Here is a 12,500-nt window from a genome sequence, read left to right on the forward strand (position 1 = left end):
AATGTTATAAAATGCAGTTTTCTGGATTTGTTTGTTGATATTCTATTTCTCACTGTTAAAATACACCTTCCATTACAATTATAGATCACACATTTCTTTGCAAGTGGCCAAACTTGCGAAATCGGCAGGGGTTCAAATACTTATTTTCCCCACTGTATATACATCTGGGTCTGTAATATTATTTACCTATTTCAAAGCCTTTTCTTTTTTCCCCAAACACCTTACCCTATGCATTCATCCATAAATACTCTTTCCTATACATACTCTTGCGTACATCTGTCTCACACAATATATTTGTACTATACCTTGTCTATCTATCTATTTCCCACCTATTTCTACACTCCTCTATGGCATCCCTCTGTGTTCCTGTGGACTTCTTTCTGCCTGTAAAGTTGTGATCCTGCCTCACGAAGTGGTTCACATCCTGCTGCGAAAACTGCCGTTGGTGTGGTGCTTTGACACTGCCGCCGCCGCCGCCTCTTCTGATTTACACCCATAACGGTGTTTTGTGTTCCTGTGTCTCTGGTGTGGACGTTGGACTCATTATCATGCAACATGTTTTATTCAGTACTAAGTCACAAAGCACGGCCATAACGAGACACAGATCCAAAGCAGCATTAGTTGCCACAGTATCAGCTTATAGAGCTAACTCAGTCTCCGCACCTGCCTCGACTGAAACACACGCGGCCAACGCCAAGTTGCAGAAAACAAGAACAGAAGAGTCTAAGAGAAGAAGGACGGGGCAGCACATTTGCTAATGTCCTTTCCAATGTGGACCATAATGTAAAAATAAACAATTTATCAACATTTTGGTTTTTGAAGAAACTGCACAAGAGGCCTACTCAAATCCATCTTTAGTGTTGTAATAACATAGCAAGTGGTGTTCCTCCTTGTCATGTATTACGTTAAGTCACCACTTGGTGTTCCCCTGCTCTTTCAGCCGGTGGACTACGAGAACAAGCGCATGTACTCGCTGCGGGTCCAGGTGGAGAACCGCTACCTGGACCCGCGGTTCCGCATGCTGGGGCCGTTCCACGACACGGCGGTGGTGAAGGTGGCGGTGGAGGATGAGAACGAGCCGCCAGTCTTCCAGAGGTCCCCCTACCTGATGGAGGCGCTGGAGAGCGCTCCCGTGGGCACCATCGTCGGCTCCGTCAGTGCCATGGACCCCGACAACAACCGGAGCCCCGTCAGGTACTTAGGCACGCACACACACACACACACACACACACACACACACACACACACACACACACACACACACACACACAGACACACACGCACGCACGCAATCACGCACGGACACACACACGCACAGACACACACACGCACAGACACACACACGCACAGACACACACACGCACAGACGCACAGACACACACACGCACAGACACACACACGCACAGACACACACACGCACAGACACACACACACGCACAGACACACACACACACACACACACACACACACACACACACACACACACACACACACACACACACACGCACACAGCCTTGACATTGTTACCTATAGATACTTTGTTAAGCACACTCGGAGGAGTACACACATACAGTCTCATATGCATTAACACATTCCAGCGTGTGCTTACTTTCTGAATGAACACAGGTCTGTATCCTTGAGGAAAAGGCTAATACTAACAGTTACAAAAGCTTGTCAAGTAGACATATTTTGTAAAGTAATGCTGGCTACTTCACATTAGACCTCTTATTTAGTCTCTCTCTCCCGCTCTCTCTCTCTGTGTACTGAATGCATTTTTGCTGCCATCGAGGTGAGGGAGAAGAAAGAGTAAACACAGTGGACCACTTCACAGAAACGCCTGCGTGCTTTCATGGGCTAACTCTCAGGGTTTGCTGACAAGAGGCCCCCACTCCAGACTATAACAGAAAAGAACAGGGAATTCAGCACCTGTTGCTTTGCACTCGTGGAAAAGTACTGGATCAGAACCCACTCCCTCTCCATCCCCCTTTCAGTAGCCACAATGGGCCTCTGGATTCTCACCAAAGCCCCAGCACTCAGCAGGCAAACATGGCCACCGCTGCCTCAGTCACAGGACTTCCTGTGCAAAACCAGCCACCAGGAAATGGGAGGGAAACTGGGATGTGGCTGGCATGATAAGGACACGACGGGGGTGTGTGGGTGGTGGTGGTGGTGGTGGTGGTGGTGGGGGGTGTCCAGCTGCGAACAGCTCCTCAGGACTGACATTAAAACACCATTATCTCCCGGCGCTAATCAGAGGAGGAGTCTACCGCCCACTGAATTATGGCGGATATTAGAAAAGCAATTAGCCATTGAACAAACGCCACCAACTAAATGAGAGGAGACGTACAGCTGGGGAAGGGAGAGGGGGAGCAGAGATAGAGCCAGATACCGAAAATGAGGGAATGGGGGGGGGGGGGGGGGGGGGGCACAGCCACAGAGAGCGAGAGAGAGGGAGGGGAATTTAGCAATCAGATAAAAACTCATAGGTTGACAGCGGAGGTGGTGATGTAGCAGAGGGGTTTGGGTGAGGAGAGGGAGGCTTCAGAGTCTCAGAAAGAGCCACACACTGATTGTACACACACACACACTCTCTCTCTCTCTCTCTCTCACACACACACACACACACACACACACACACACACACACATACATACACACACCCCGCGGGGAGGGCAACATCCTCTTCCTATTTCCTCTGCCGCTCCTCCGCCCCATTAATCAAACTGATGTATGGTGTTCATCTGAAAGCACGCGAGAGAGAAACAAAACACAAGCGTATAACCTGTGTGTGTGTGTGTGTGTGTATCTGCGCATGTGTATTCCCCTATCAACCGATCAGTGTCAGCGATTAACACCCTTGGGTCGCGCTATTATCTTATTAGAGCGCAAGTGCGGCAGAAGTGTGTCAGCCTCCCGCATTAGCCACTGCCGCCGCCGCCGCCGATGCCAGACGCTCTCCGTAGCTCTAAATAGGTCAGGCGCCTTGTATCGCCGTGGCAATGTTGGCCACGCAAGCTCCGGCTAATGATAAACTTCATTAAGCAGAGAGAAGGGCATACTTACCTGTGCCCTGGTCTCCTTGGGGCCAGGAAAGACACCCAGGGCTAATAATGACTAATGCCGCCATTACGCGGAAGCGCTGTTAACAACGGACATTATATGTTCCACCGGCGGGCTCATTTAATTTTTGCCATGCGCTTCAGAGCAATTCAATTATTTTCATGTGGTTTCACAAATAAGCTTCATTAGCCCGAGAGCGAACCATGTAAAACCACCCCGCCCTCAGACTGTTATTGATGGGTGACAGTGAGTTACAGGTTTTTTTTGTTGTGTGGATGGGTGAACTCACCTCACCTGTGTCGGTTTGTCTCTTCGAGCAGGTACTCCATCGACCGGCACACCGACATGGATCGAGTCTTCAATGTGTACCCAGGGAATGGCTCAGTCTACCTCCAGAAGCCACTGGACCGCGAGGAGCTTCCCTGGCACAACATCTCCATCAGGGCCGAGGAGTTCAGTGAGTGACTGCGGCTGCCAAACTTCAAAATCACTCCGCTAACCGCTAACACTTGAAACGGCATCTTGAAGTTGAAGTTCTCTAAATAAGCCCTGTAACGCTAATGCTACATCAACTATAAATACTTCTGATGTGCACTTGCAGAACTACTAACTCTACGTCTGAAGCACCGTGCCACATTTCTTACATAACTAAGATGAGGGATTAATCCGAATTTTGTTGGTGCTCAGATCTGACATAAGAGCATGAAACAGGTCTTAAATGTCACACTGAACACTCGTAATTCTCTCCCTCCTTTGCGTTCGTCACGGATCAATCCCCTAGAAATCCCATAATAGTGACCAAAAGTTATGGTTGCATGCTGACTGCTTCTGTCATCTCCCAGACAACCTGAACCAGATCAGCCGTGTGCCTGTGTCCATCAAAGTCCTGGATGTCAATGACAACCCACCAACCTTCGCCACCTTTTACGAGACCTTCGTCTGTGAAAACGCCAAAGCTGGACAGGTAAACCAACACACAGACACACACACACACACACCACACACAGACACACACACAATCCCCTCTTTTCCCGTATACTCTTTCTACCTCCCTATCCTCACATTCTACATTTACTTCTGCTAATGACCCCTCCTAGATCTCTCCATTTCTTCCCTTTCACCCCGAATACTCTCTCCTCTCTTCCTCGGCTCTGATTGCTCTCTCCATCTTCCTCACTCCATCCCCCTTATCCCCACCAGCAGAGATGCTACTGGTGTGTGACCTTGAGTGTGACCTTCCTCAGGAGCATGAGATCTAATAAACCTGACAGGGGGATGAGAGTGCTGAGAGGAAAGGGGGAAAAAGAGAGAGAGAGAGAAAACATGTTGTACTGTAACTCCACTGAGGATTTCTACAGCCCTCATCATGGGCGTCTCAGTACATTAATAAACCATTCACGTCCATTATCTCACAGACTCATGAAAATGTAAAGATGAACTCAGTGTACCGTGAAATGTACGGTTCTCACATTCTCAACCTCAGAATGCTCATCTCTTCGTTGCAGATTCAGATGCAAAACCAGACTTTGACAGAGTAATACTGGAGGGTGTCACTGATGTGCTAAAGTCTGTGTGTGTGTGTGTGTGTCTGACATCTCAGAGGATTCAGATGATCAGCGCCGCTGATCCGGACGAGCCAATCAGGGGCCAGCGCTTCTCGTTCCGTCTGGCGCCCGAAGCCTCGGTCAAAGCCAACTTCACCGTCCGAGACAATAACGGTATGTTCCCATGACAACAGGCACCATCTGGGGCGTAATGAGAACATTCATAATGCATTAATTAGGAGTTATAGGTCTTTCAAATAAGATTTATAACCTCAGCCAACTCCTGACAAAGAGCAGAATGTGTCATAAATCATTACAGACCCAGGCTTAAAGTTTCACTTCTTTAACTTCGTTTCATTCCTTACACATGCATATGATTTTTTCATTCGATTCTCTTGCACAGGCCATTAATAATATTTCATCATACAGTACAGCTGCAAAGGGTTAGATACAAGATCTCGTCGAATAGGCAGTACCTATGTAGAAACACTGTGCTGAAACTCTGGGCTATGTCATGAACGGACAGCGCGAGTTAAAACTCTGTGATTAATGTCAAACAGACAACACGGCGATGATCCTGACACTGCGCAGCGGATACAGCCGACTCCAGCGGAGCCGCTACCTGGTTCCCGTGGTGATCTCCGACGGCGGGAGCCCCATGCTGAGCAGCACCAACACGCTGACGGTGCGCGTGTGCTCGTGCGATCGTGACGGCAACATGAAGCTGTGCAACGCTGAAGCCCTCGTCCTCACGGCCGGCCTCAGCACCGGGGCGCTGGTGGCCATACTGCTCTGTGTCTGCATACTACTGAGTAAGTACTACATACTCAACCAATAATATTTTACATATTCTGGTTCAAAGAGTAGGCTACTGTTTATTGGTCAGTGTACTTGCGGTCTATATAACGCAATACTTCACTCTATAAGGTAATATGATGCCATTCTTCAGCATTTATTTGCTCTAATCTATATACTCTATAATATATATGCCATATAGCTATACATTTTATAGAATATTCGATACGATAGGAGTATAACTTGGTGGAATGTTCTAAGAGGATGGAAGGCAAGAAGTATTTTGGGTCACTTTAATGTCTCAACAACAAGCTCCAAATACAACAAATGATAATACTGTGACACAAAACCACCTTTGTTGTTGTTGGTCAAAATCTAGTTTTTGACTCTGTGCACCTTGAAGTATGTTTTGGTGTATATATCAGGGTTCTTGCACCATTTCAAAAGTAAAATTTAATGCTTTTTAAGACCTTTTTAAGACCTCAACAAATATAATTTAAGACCCAAAAATGTCACAATTTCTTTGGAATACTCAATGTATTGCCTCCTACAATGGAAATCAAAACTTAAAGTTTTCAATTTGTTATCAACTATGTGAAATGTGTAAACTCTGCAAAAATACTTTTTCATGAGACCTTTTTTTGAAATTAGGAGACAGTATAATAACTGACAATAACCCTTCCAACACTGTTTGGCCAATATAGATGTAAACAATCAAAGCCCACAGTTGGCATTTTCATTTGTTTTGTTCCTTTGTGATGCAGAACAGAGCCAACATAACATACATAAGTTTGGATTACACTAAACAACACAATGCATTGCATGAAGAAATCATATCGAATAATGAAAATAATAACTGTTTGAAAACATTAATGTTATCACATGACTCTTCATGAGAGAAACCAATGAATAGAGAGGTCCATTGTTTTGTAACATCCCAAATTCATCATCAGTAGCCCAGAATCGCAAATGAAGGTCCATTTGTTTGCTCTTTGTCGTTTTATTCATACTTTCGTCAAACATGACAACATATAGTTTCTCACTAACGCTGCACGATAGCTCCTTCTTGATGAATGAAGCGATGCCATATTTCGCGACATATGCCGTTTTTTTTCACCACAGGTGAATGACTTTGCAAGCTGCGAATCGGGGAACATGGCAGCAAAGACGCCACGTATGTCATCGTTAGATTTAAATGAATTGTGCCTCGTCACAGTATGGAGAACCCACAGTACCTCTGCCTTTTGGGTGTCTGGCGGTGAAATGAAACTTGTTACAGCCGACTGAGAGGTGGCGTCTGAACTTGTATCGTCGTTAGTAGGGATGGGTATCGTTTGGGTTTTTTCCGATACCGGTGCTAAACCGATACTTTTAAAACGATACCGGTGCATAAACGGTGACTGAACCGATACTTTTTTTAAAGAACAAAGCGACGATTGACGACATTAAAGAAAGGCTTTTTTTATTGCCAAGGCAATTTTTTTTCTTCAAATTGAACAATATATTAACTGTTTAAAGTATATTATAAATATAAATACATACAAAACACTTGGCTTCCAACTACAGCTTCAAACTTTTTAACTTCAAACTATGAACATTATATTAACTGTAAACAACAGTTTATAGTATACTTAGATAAATATAAATAAATACAAAAAAACAGCTTCAAACTTCTTTTGCAAAAATAGTATTATTGGAGTCAAAAATGTATTATTTTGTTTGCATTTATTTCATGAAATTTCACCATTTTATGATTTGTTTATACCTATCTTTTCTATCTTGTTTATAGTTAATCTTGTTACTTGAACACAATGAGTACGAGAAAATGTGTACTGCCCCTTTAAGAGACTACCTTTAGCTGTCATCTCCGTTTATTTTTCAGTCTTCGGTTGCTGATCTGCCGTTGACTCTTGCCTTCTCTCCCCTCTTTTCACGCAATTGTTTTGTTGCATTTGCTGCACGTCGCGATGTTTTAATCTTTTTGTGCGAAATACAGTCACACTTTTGACCGTTTACCTTTCGGTATTTTCTCTGTTAAAAGGTTGATTGGCTAGTTCTGTTTGTGCTTGATCTGTGAAATGCTGCCTGCTCTTCACTGTCATAAGACTTGTTGCTATGAAGACACCAATGAGCGTGAGCGACACAGAAAAAAGGTTTACATTGGGAGCTGGGGCAGTTTTACATGTGCCCCACGGAATCTGCCTAGCGACCGTGTTCAATTGGCTCAGGCACCGAAATCTGCGTTGCACTTCCCCATCTTCTTTGCATTTTGAACCTCACATCGACAACCGCGTAATGGCGACACGCAGCCTGACGTCAGCGTCTGTAGCCGACGTACCGTAAACAGCTATTAAATTGCGGAGACTCAATTCACACAATACTAAATTAATCAACTATTAGATGTTTTACGATGCGCCACTGTGCTTTCTCATCGTCATTAAGCGCACCGGCAAAAAAATTAATACCTACAGCAACTTTACGTGAAATTTAAGACAATTTAAGACCTTAATTACCCGAATTTTAATTTAAGACATTTTAAGACTTTTTAAGGACCCGCGGGAACCCTGTATATGTGTGTGATTGTTTGTGACCTTTTTCTCTTGTGCTGATCACAACGTAATATCTCCCCTGTCCCTGTAACCTTGATGTCTGTCACCATAGTAATCATGGGTCAGTTTCTGTGTTGGTCATGGTCATTATGCTGTCGCTGCCTCCTCTCCTCTCTCCACAAACTCATCATGCCGCTGCTCTCCTTCACTGCCTCCCTTACCCTTTCTCTTCATATTTCAATTTCACATTTTGGTATTGTTTCGGGAGTCCTTGAGAATCATGTTTTTGATCCTGTTCTTTTCTATATAAAAACTCCTGCTGCTGCTGCTGCCACCATTTCTCGCTTGCTGTCTCTCTGTACCCACTTTACTCTTCATCTTTAAAGTTGTGTTGTCATTTGTCTTCATATCGATCTCAGCTTTTCTCCTCTTCCTTTCTTTGTGGCATCTTTTTTTTAATTTTTTTTTTACTTTCTCCTCAAAGTCATGTTGTTCGCTGTCTCCATAGTGACCATGTTGTCGCCTCTCTCTCCCCCCCCTCTTGTCATCCCTTTCTTTCTTTCTCTCTCTCTCTCTCTCTCTCTTTCTCTCTGGTCTCTTCTCTCTAGTGCTGGTGGTGCTGTTCGCAGCCCTGCGGCGTCAGCGCAAGAAGGAGCCGCTGATCATCTCCAAGGAGGACGTGCGCGACAACGTGGTGAGCTACAACGACGAGGGCGGTGGCGAGGAAGACACTCAGGCCTTCGACATCGGCACGCTGCGCAACCCCGAGGCGCTGGAGGACAGCAAGCTGCGGCGCGACATCATCCCAGACGCGCTCTTCCCACCACTGCCGCGGAGGCCGCCGCCATCCTCGGTCGCCGCCGCCGGTGGTGGTGGTGGTGGAGTGGCGGGGGCCCTGCGCGACAACACCGACGTGCGGAACTTCATCTCCCAGCGGTTGGCGGATAACGACTCGGACCCCACGGCGCCGCCGTACGACTCGCTGGCCACCTACGCCTACGAGGGCAGCGGCTCGGTGGCGCAGAGCCTCAGCTCGCTGGAGTCAGCCGCCAGCGAAGGAGACCACGACTACAACTACCTGAGCGACTGGGGGCCGCGCTTCAAGAAGCTGGCAGATATGTACGGCGCTGAGGAAAGCGACAAGGACTCCTAACGCCCTGCGGGCTTGGAGGCTTGGAGGAGAAACGGCTGAGAAAACACACACACACACCCTTACACACTCTCTCTCTCACACACACACACACACACACACACACAAACTAGAGCAGACTTTGCGAGCTCTGCAGGCTCTGGAGGTAAACAGACTCCGGTGGTCCTGTGGCTTGGACATGTGGCACGATAGAGACGGGAACTCCTGCAAAGGCTTCGACTTTCTATCTTCTTTTCTTTTGTTTTTTCTTTTCCCCCCAAGTGCCCTTTTTTAAAAAAAGAAAAAGAAAAAAGAAACGCTGTCACACCACTAAGCCTGAGCCTTTGGGACAACCAGGAAGTACCTCTAATCGCTTGACCTCATGCCCCGCAGAACAGAGTTCTGGCTTTGACCTCTGGGCTGATATTAGTCAGTATTAGTCGCTCCCGCTCTGAGCATCGAGCCCTCTGAAAAAAAAAAATGAAAAAAAAACCCAGAGTGACAGACATGTCCTCAGCCCTGACTCTGTACAGGAAATACTGTTTTACTTTTGTCCTTGCTTTTTATTTTTGTCAAAGCATCTGTTACACTAACGGAGAAGAGGGCGGTTATGAAGATGTATACACGCATACACCCATGTGCAGATGCATACTCACACACAACCCACACAAAAGCTCACACACACACACACATTGCAGTGTTTTGGGGGAAGGGGATATTGACGTATTGTGAATTTAAAAGATTACTGTTTACTGTAACTCAGAGACAATATGCTGCCTTATTGTGTTTGTTGGTTAGATGCAAGCAGTACACACACACACACACACACACACTCGTACTCTCACACATGTATAGGCACATTAGTAGCGCAGGCTGATGCTCGCTAGGCACCAGGGTTAACACAAACATCCCTTTGGGGTCCCACCTAAAACAAATAAAAGACACCTCAAGTAGAGCGGTCGTTAAAAGTGTAAATTAAGTCAACCCACAATGCTCTGGTTAAAGCTAGAAGAGTGTGTGTGTGTGTGTGAGTGTGAGTGTGAGTGTGAGTGTGAGAGAGTGTGTGTGTGTGTGTGTGTGTGTGTGTGTAATGGAGTGAGTGAATTTCATTAGATATACTTCTTGACTGGTTCAGAAAACCACAGGTCTCTTTTAAGTGGGGTGTGGATGGCTTTTATAGCTTTGTTGATTCAAAATGGCATAGTATGGTTTCAGTCCTCACACTCCCCTACACAAAACAGAGGGAGGAAGCGAGTAGTGAAGTGAGGAAGAAAAAAGCAGTGGAGAGAAACGTAGGAAAGAAGAACAGGAAAAAGATAGAGCTGCTTGAGATTTAATCTTGAAGAGCAAGATGGTAAAATCAATAGGACCGGAAGAGGAAAGATTTGAGACAACCGGCATCCACACACACACACTCACCTTTGGTAGTGCAGAGCACTTGGATAGGCTAGCGAAACTGCAAAATCCCCCACCACACATTTTCAAATCACGTTCATTGCACATCAATTACACATTTATAACTCATGAATACTGTAATTACACACCACACCACACTCTCTCTCTAGGCTACTCATACGAGTCAAAAGATTTCAACACACACACACACACACGCCATTCCGCCAATTATATACTAGCTATATGACACTGTTTTCCAGTAGCAGGTTGGAGTAGTGTAGACAATCGGCGGGAGGGGAAGGGTTAGACATGTTTGTGGTAACTATTTGTGAAAGCGCTTAATGTGGCTTCATTACAAGCCTTTAGCTGAGAGGTTTTTACACAGAACTGAGACAAATGCTGCTGGATTCCACACATTGAAAAAGAAAACTCAAAATGAAAACTGAGGACTATCGGGGAGTGTTTCGTTGTCGTTGTGATGGGAGATGGAAGGAACTACTGATATGTATGCGGTCCTCCCTCGTTTTCTCGCTGGTTGTCAGAGGGAGAGAGAGCATGCCATGGAGCAGCCCTTTGTCCAAGAAAGCTCAGGCGACTCAGCTAGAAATGGACCCCAGGCCCCTACAGAGAAAAAAATGACAACATAAAACACACAAGGTGGTCTTTCCTTCGAGACGTGAGCGAGCGAGCGACCGAGCGACAGGATCCCTGGACAGTGTGCTCTCTCTCTGAATGTTTGTGTAGATACAGGAAGCCGTGTGTCTTATGTCCCGTGGGTGAAGTCGTGTAATCTGACCGTGCGAGTTTGTGCATTTTTTTTTTTTGGTTTCTCTTTTCTTTTTTTTCGTCGCCTCGGCTGCGAGAGCATCACACAGGCAGGTGCCTCCACCCCTCATCTACGCTTTGTACGATGTGATATTTTGTACCAAAATATTTATATAACTGTATGATTAAAAATACATTGAAACACCAGTGTCTGCTAAGTGTGTGTGTGTGTGTGTGTGTGTGTGTGTGTGTGTGTGCTGTGCACACGCTGTCAGGAGAGAGGTCCAGAACAGGCGTCTTTGACGAGGCTTCTGTGTTCACCGCACGCCTTAAACTAAATACGGGGGAGAGAGAGAGAAAGAGCCGGTTTCATAGCCTGATTACATGCTAACCAAATGGAAGGGATTCTTAATTAGACACAATCTATAATTAAGATCTTTTGGCAACAGAAATTGGGAGAGCAAACACGCGCGCGCGAGAGAGAGAGAGGATGGGTGTGTGTGTGTGTGTGTGTGTGTGTGTGTGTGTGTGTGTGTGTGTGTGTGTGTGTGTGTGTGTGTGTGTGTGTGTGTGTGTGTGTGTGTGTGTGTGTGTGTGTGAAACAGAGAGAATAACGGTTGAGAAAAAAAAAATGTAATTGTTTGCAGAGCAAGAGCAGATGCAGGGCAGATGGTTCCATTTTAGATAATATTCTGTTTAATTGAATCCGATTAACCCTTTCCCCGCTGTGTTGCTGTTGGTCTGCCCCTCACGAAGCCTTTCAACGCGACCACAGGGCTGACTCAGCGACAGATGCACAGTTCGCCATGACAACAGAACACGATTACAAGAGACTCAACAAACTAGCCAAAGAGTTGGCATTCACTTCTGGTGCTATTTATTACCAAGACAAAGGTCATTTAAAACGTACATACACAGATAAATCCATTACATACAAAAAACACACACAATCACACACACATTAGAAGAAATTAAGACAAACTCGAAGGGATAGTTCAACCCATAAAAATTTGCCATCACTTACTCACCCTTGTGATAGTAGGGCATTGCATTCTGCACCCTGCCCAATCTCTCTTTGGTCAGAAGGACCTGTGGAATGCTCAGTGTTCTGATGAATTTTAGGTGAGGGACAGATTATTTAACTGTTTTCTGATAAAAGAATATCTGCTATTCTTGATGAATAGCAGATATTTTTCTGTCGAAAAGCAGAATCATGCTAGTCGCTTATTACGCCCAGTTGGAAAAGCCTCTAATAGCTTATGT

General features: G+C 45.6%; 2 protein-coding genes across 4 annotated transcripts in view; one reads left to right on the plus strand and one right to left on the minus strand.

Annotated features, from left to right (window-relative positions):
• LOC105897231 (cadherin-10-like) overlaps positions 1-10,125 on the plus strand; it is a 54,050-nt gene extending 43,925 nt beyond the window's left edge. For 2 of the 3 annotated variants that reach the window (XM_031583907.2, XM_031583906.2), the window contains exons 7-13: positions 941-1,194; positions 3,381-3,517; positions 3,903-4,024; positions 4,661-4,778; positions 5,165-5,416; positions 8,061-8,069; positions 8,557-10,125. In XM_031583907.2, the coding sequence (XP_031439767.1) occupies positions 941-1,194; positions 3,381-3,517; positions 3,903-4,024; positions 4,661-4,778; positions 5,165-5,416; positions 8,061-8,069; positions 8,557-9,101 (1,437 nt within the window). In that variant the 3' untranslated portion in view covers positions 9,102-10,125. The remainder of the gene's footprint in view (positions 1-940; positions 1,195-3,380; positions 3,518-3,902; positions 4,025-4,660; positions 4,779-5,164; positions 5,417-8,060; positions 8,070-8,556) is intronic. The other variant, XM_031583908.2, reaches the window with a different exon arrangement.
• A 1,966-nt stretch (positions 10,126-12,091) lies between these two features.
• LOC116224339 (ribonuclease 3-like) overlaps positions 12,092-12,500 on the minus strand; it is a 15,381-nt gene continuing 14,972 nt past the window's right edge. The window contains exon 5 of the mRNA XM_031583509.1: positions 12,092-12,500. This exon is cut by the window's right edge and continues 539 nt beyond it. The gene's annotated coding sequence lies outside the window, so the exon portion shown is untranslated.

This window comes from Clupea harengus, chromosome 17 (assembly GCF_900700415.2).
Source record: "Clupea harengus chromosome 17, Ch_v2.0.2, whole genome shotgun sequence".
NCBI lineage: Eukaryota > Metazoa > Chordata > Actinopteri > Clupeiformes > Clupeidae > Clupea > Clupea harengus.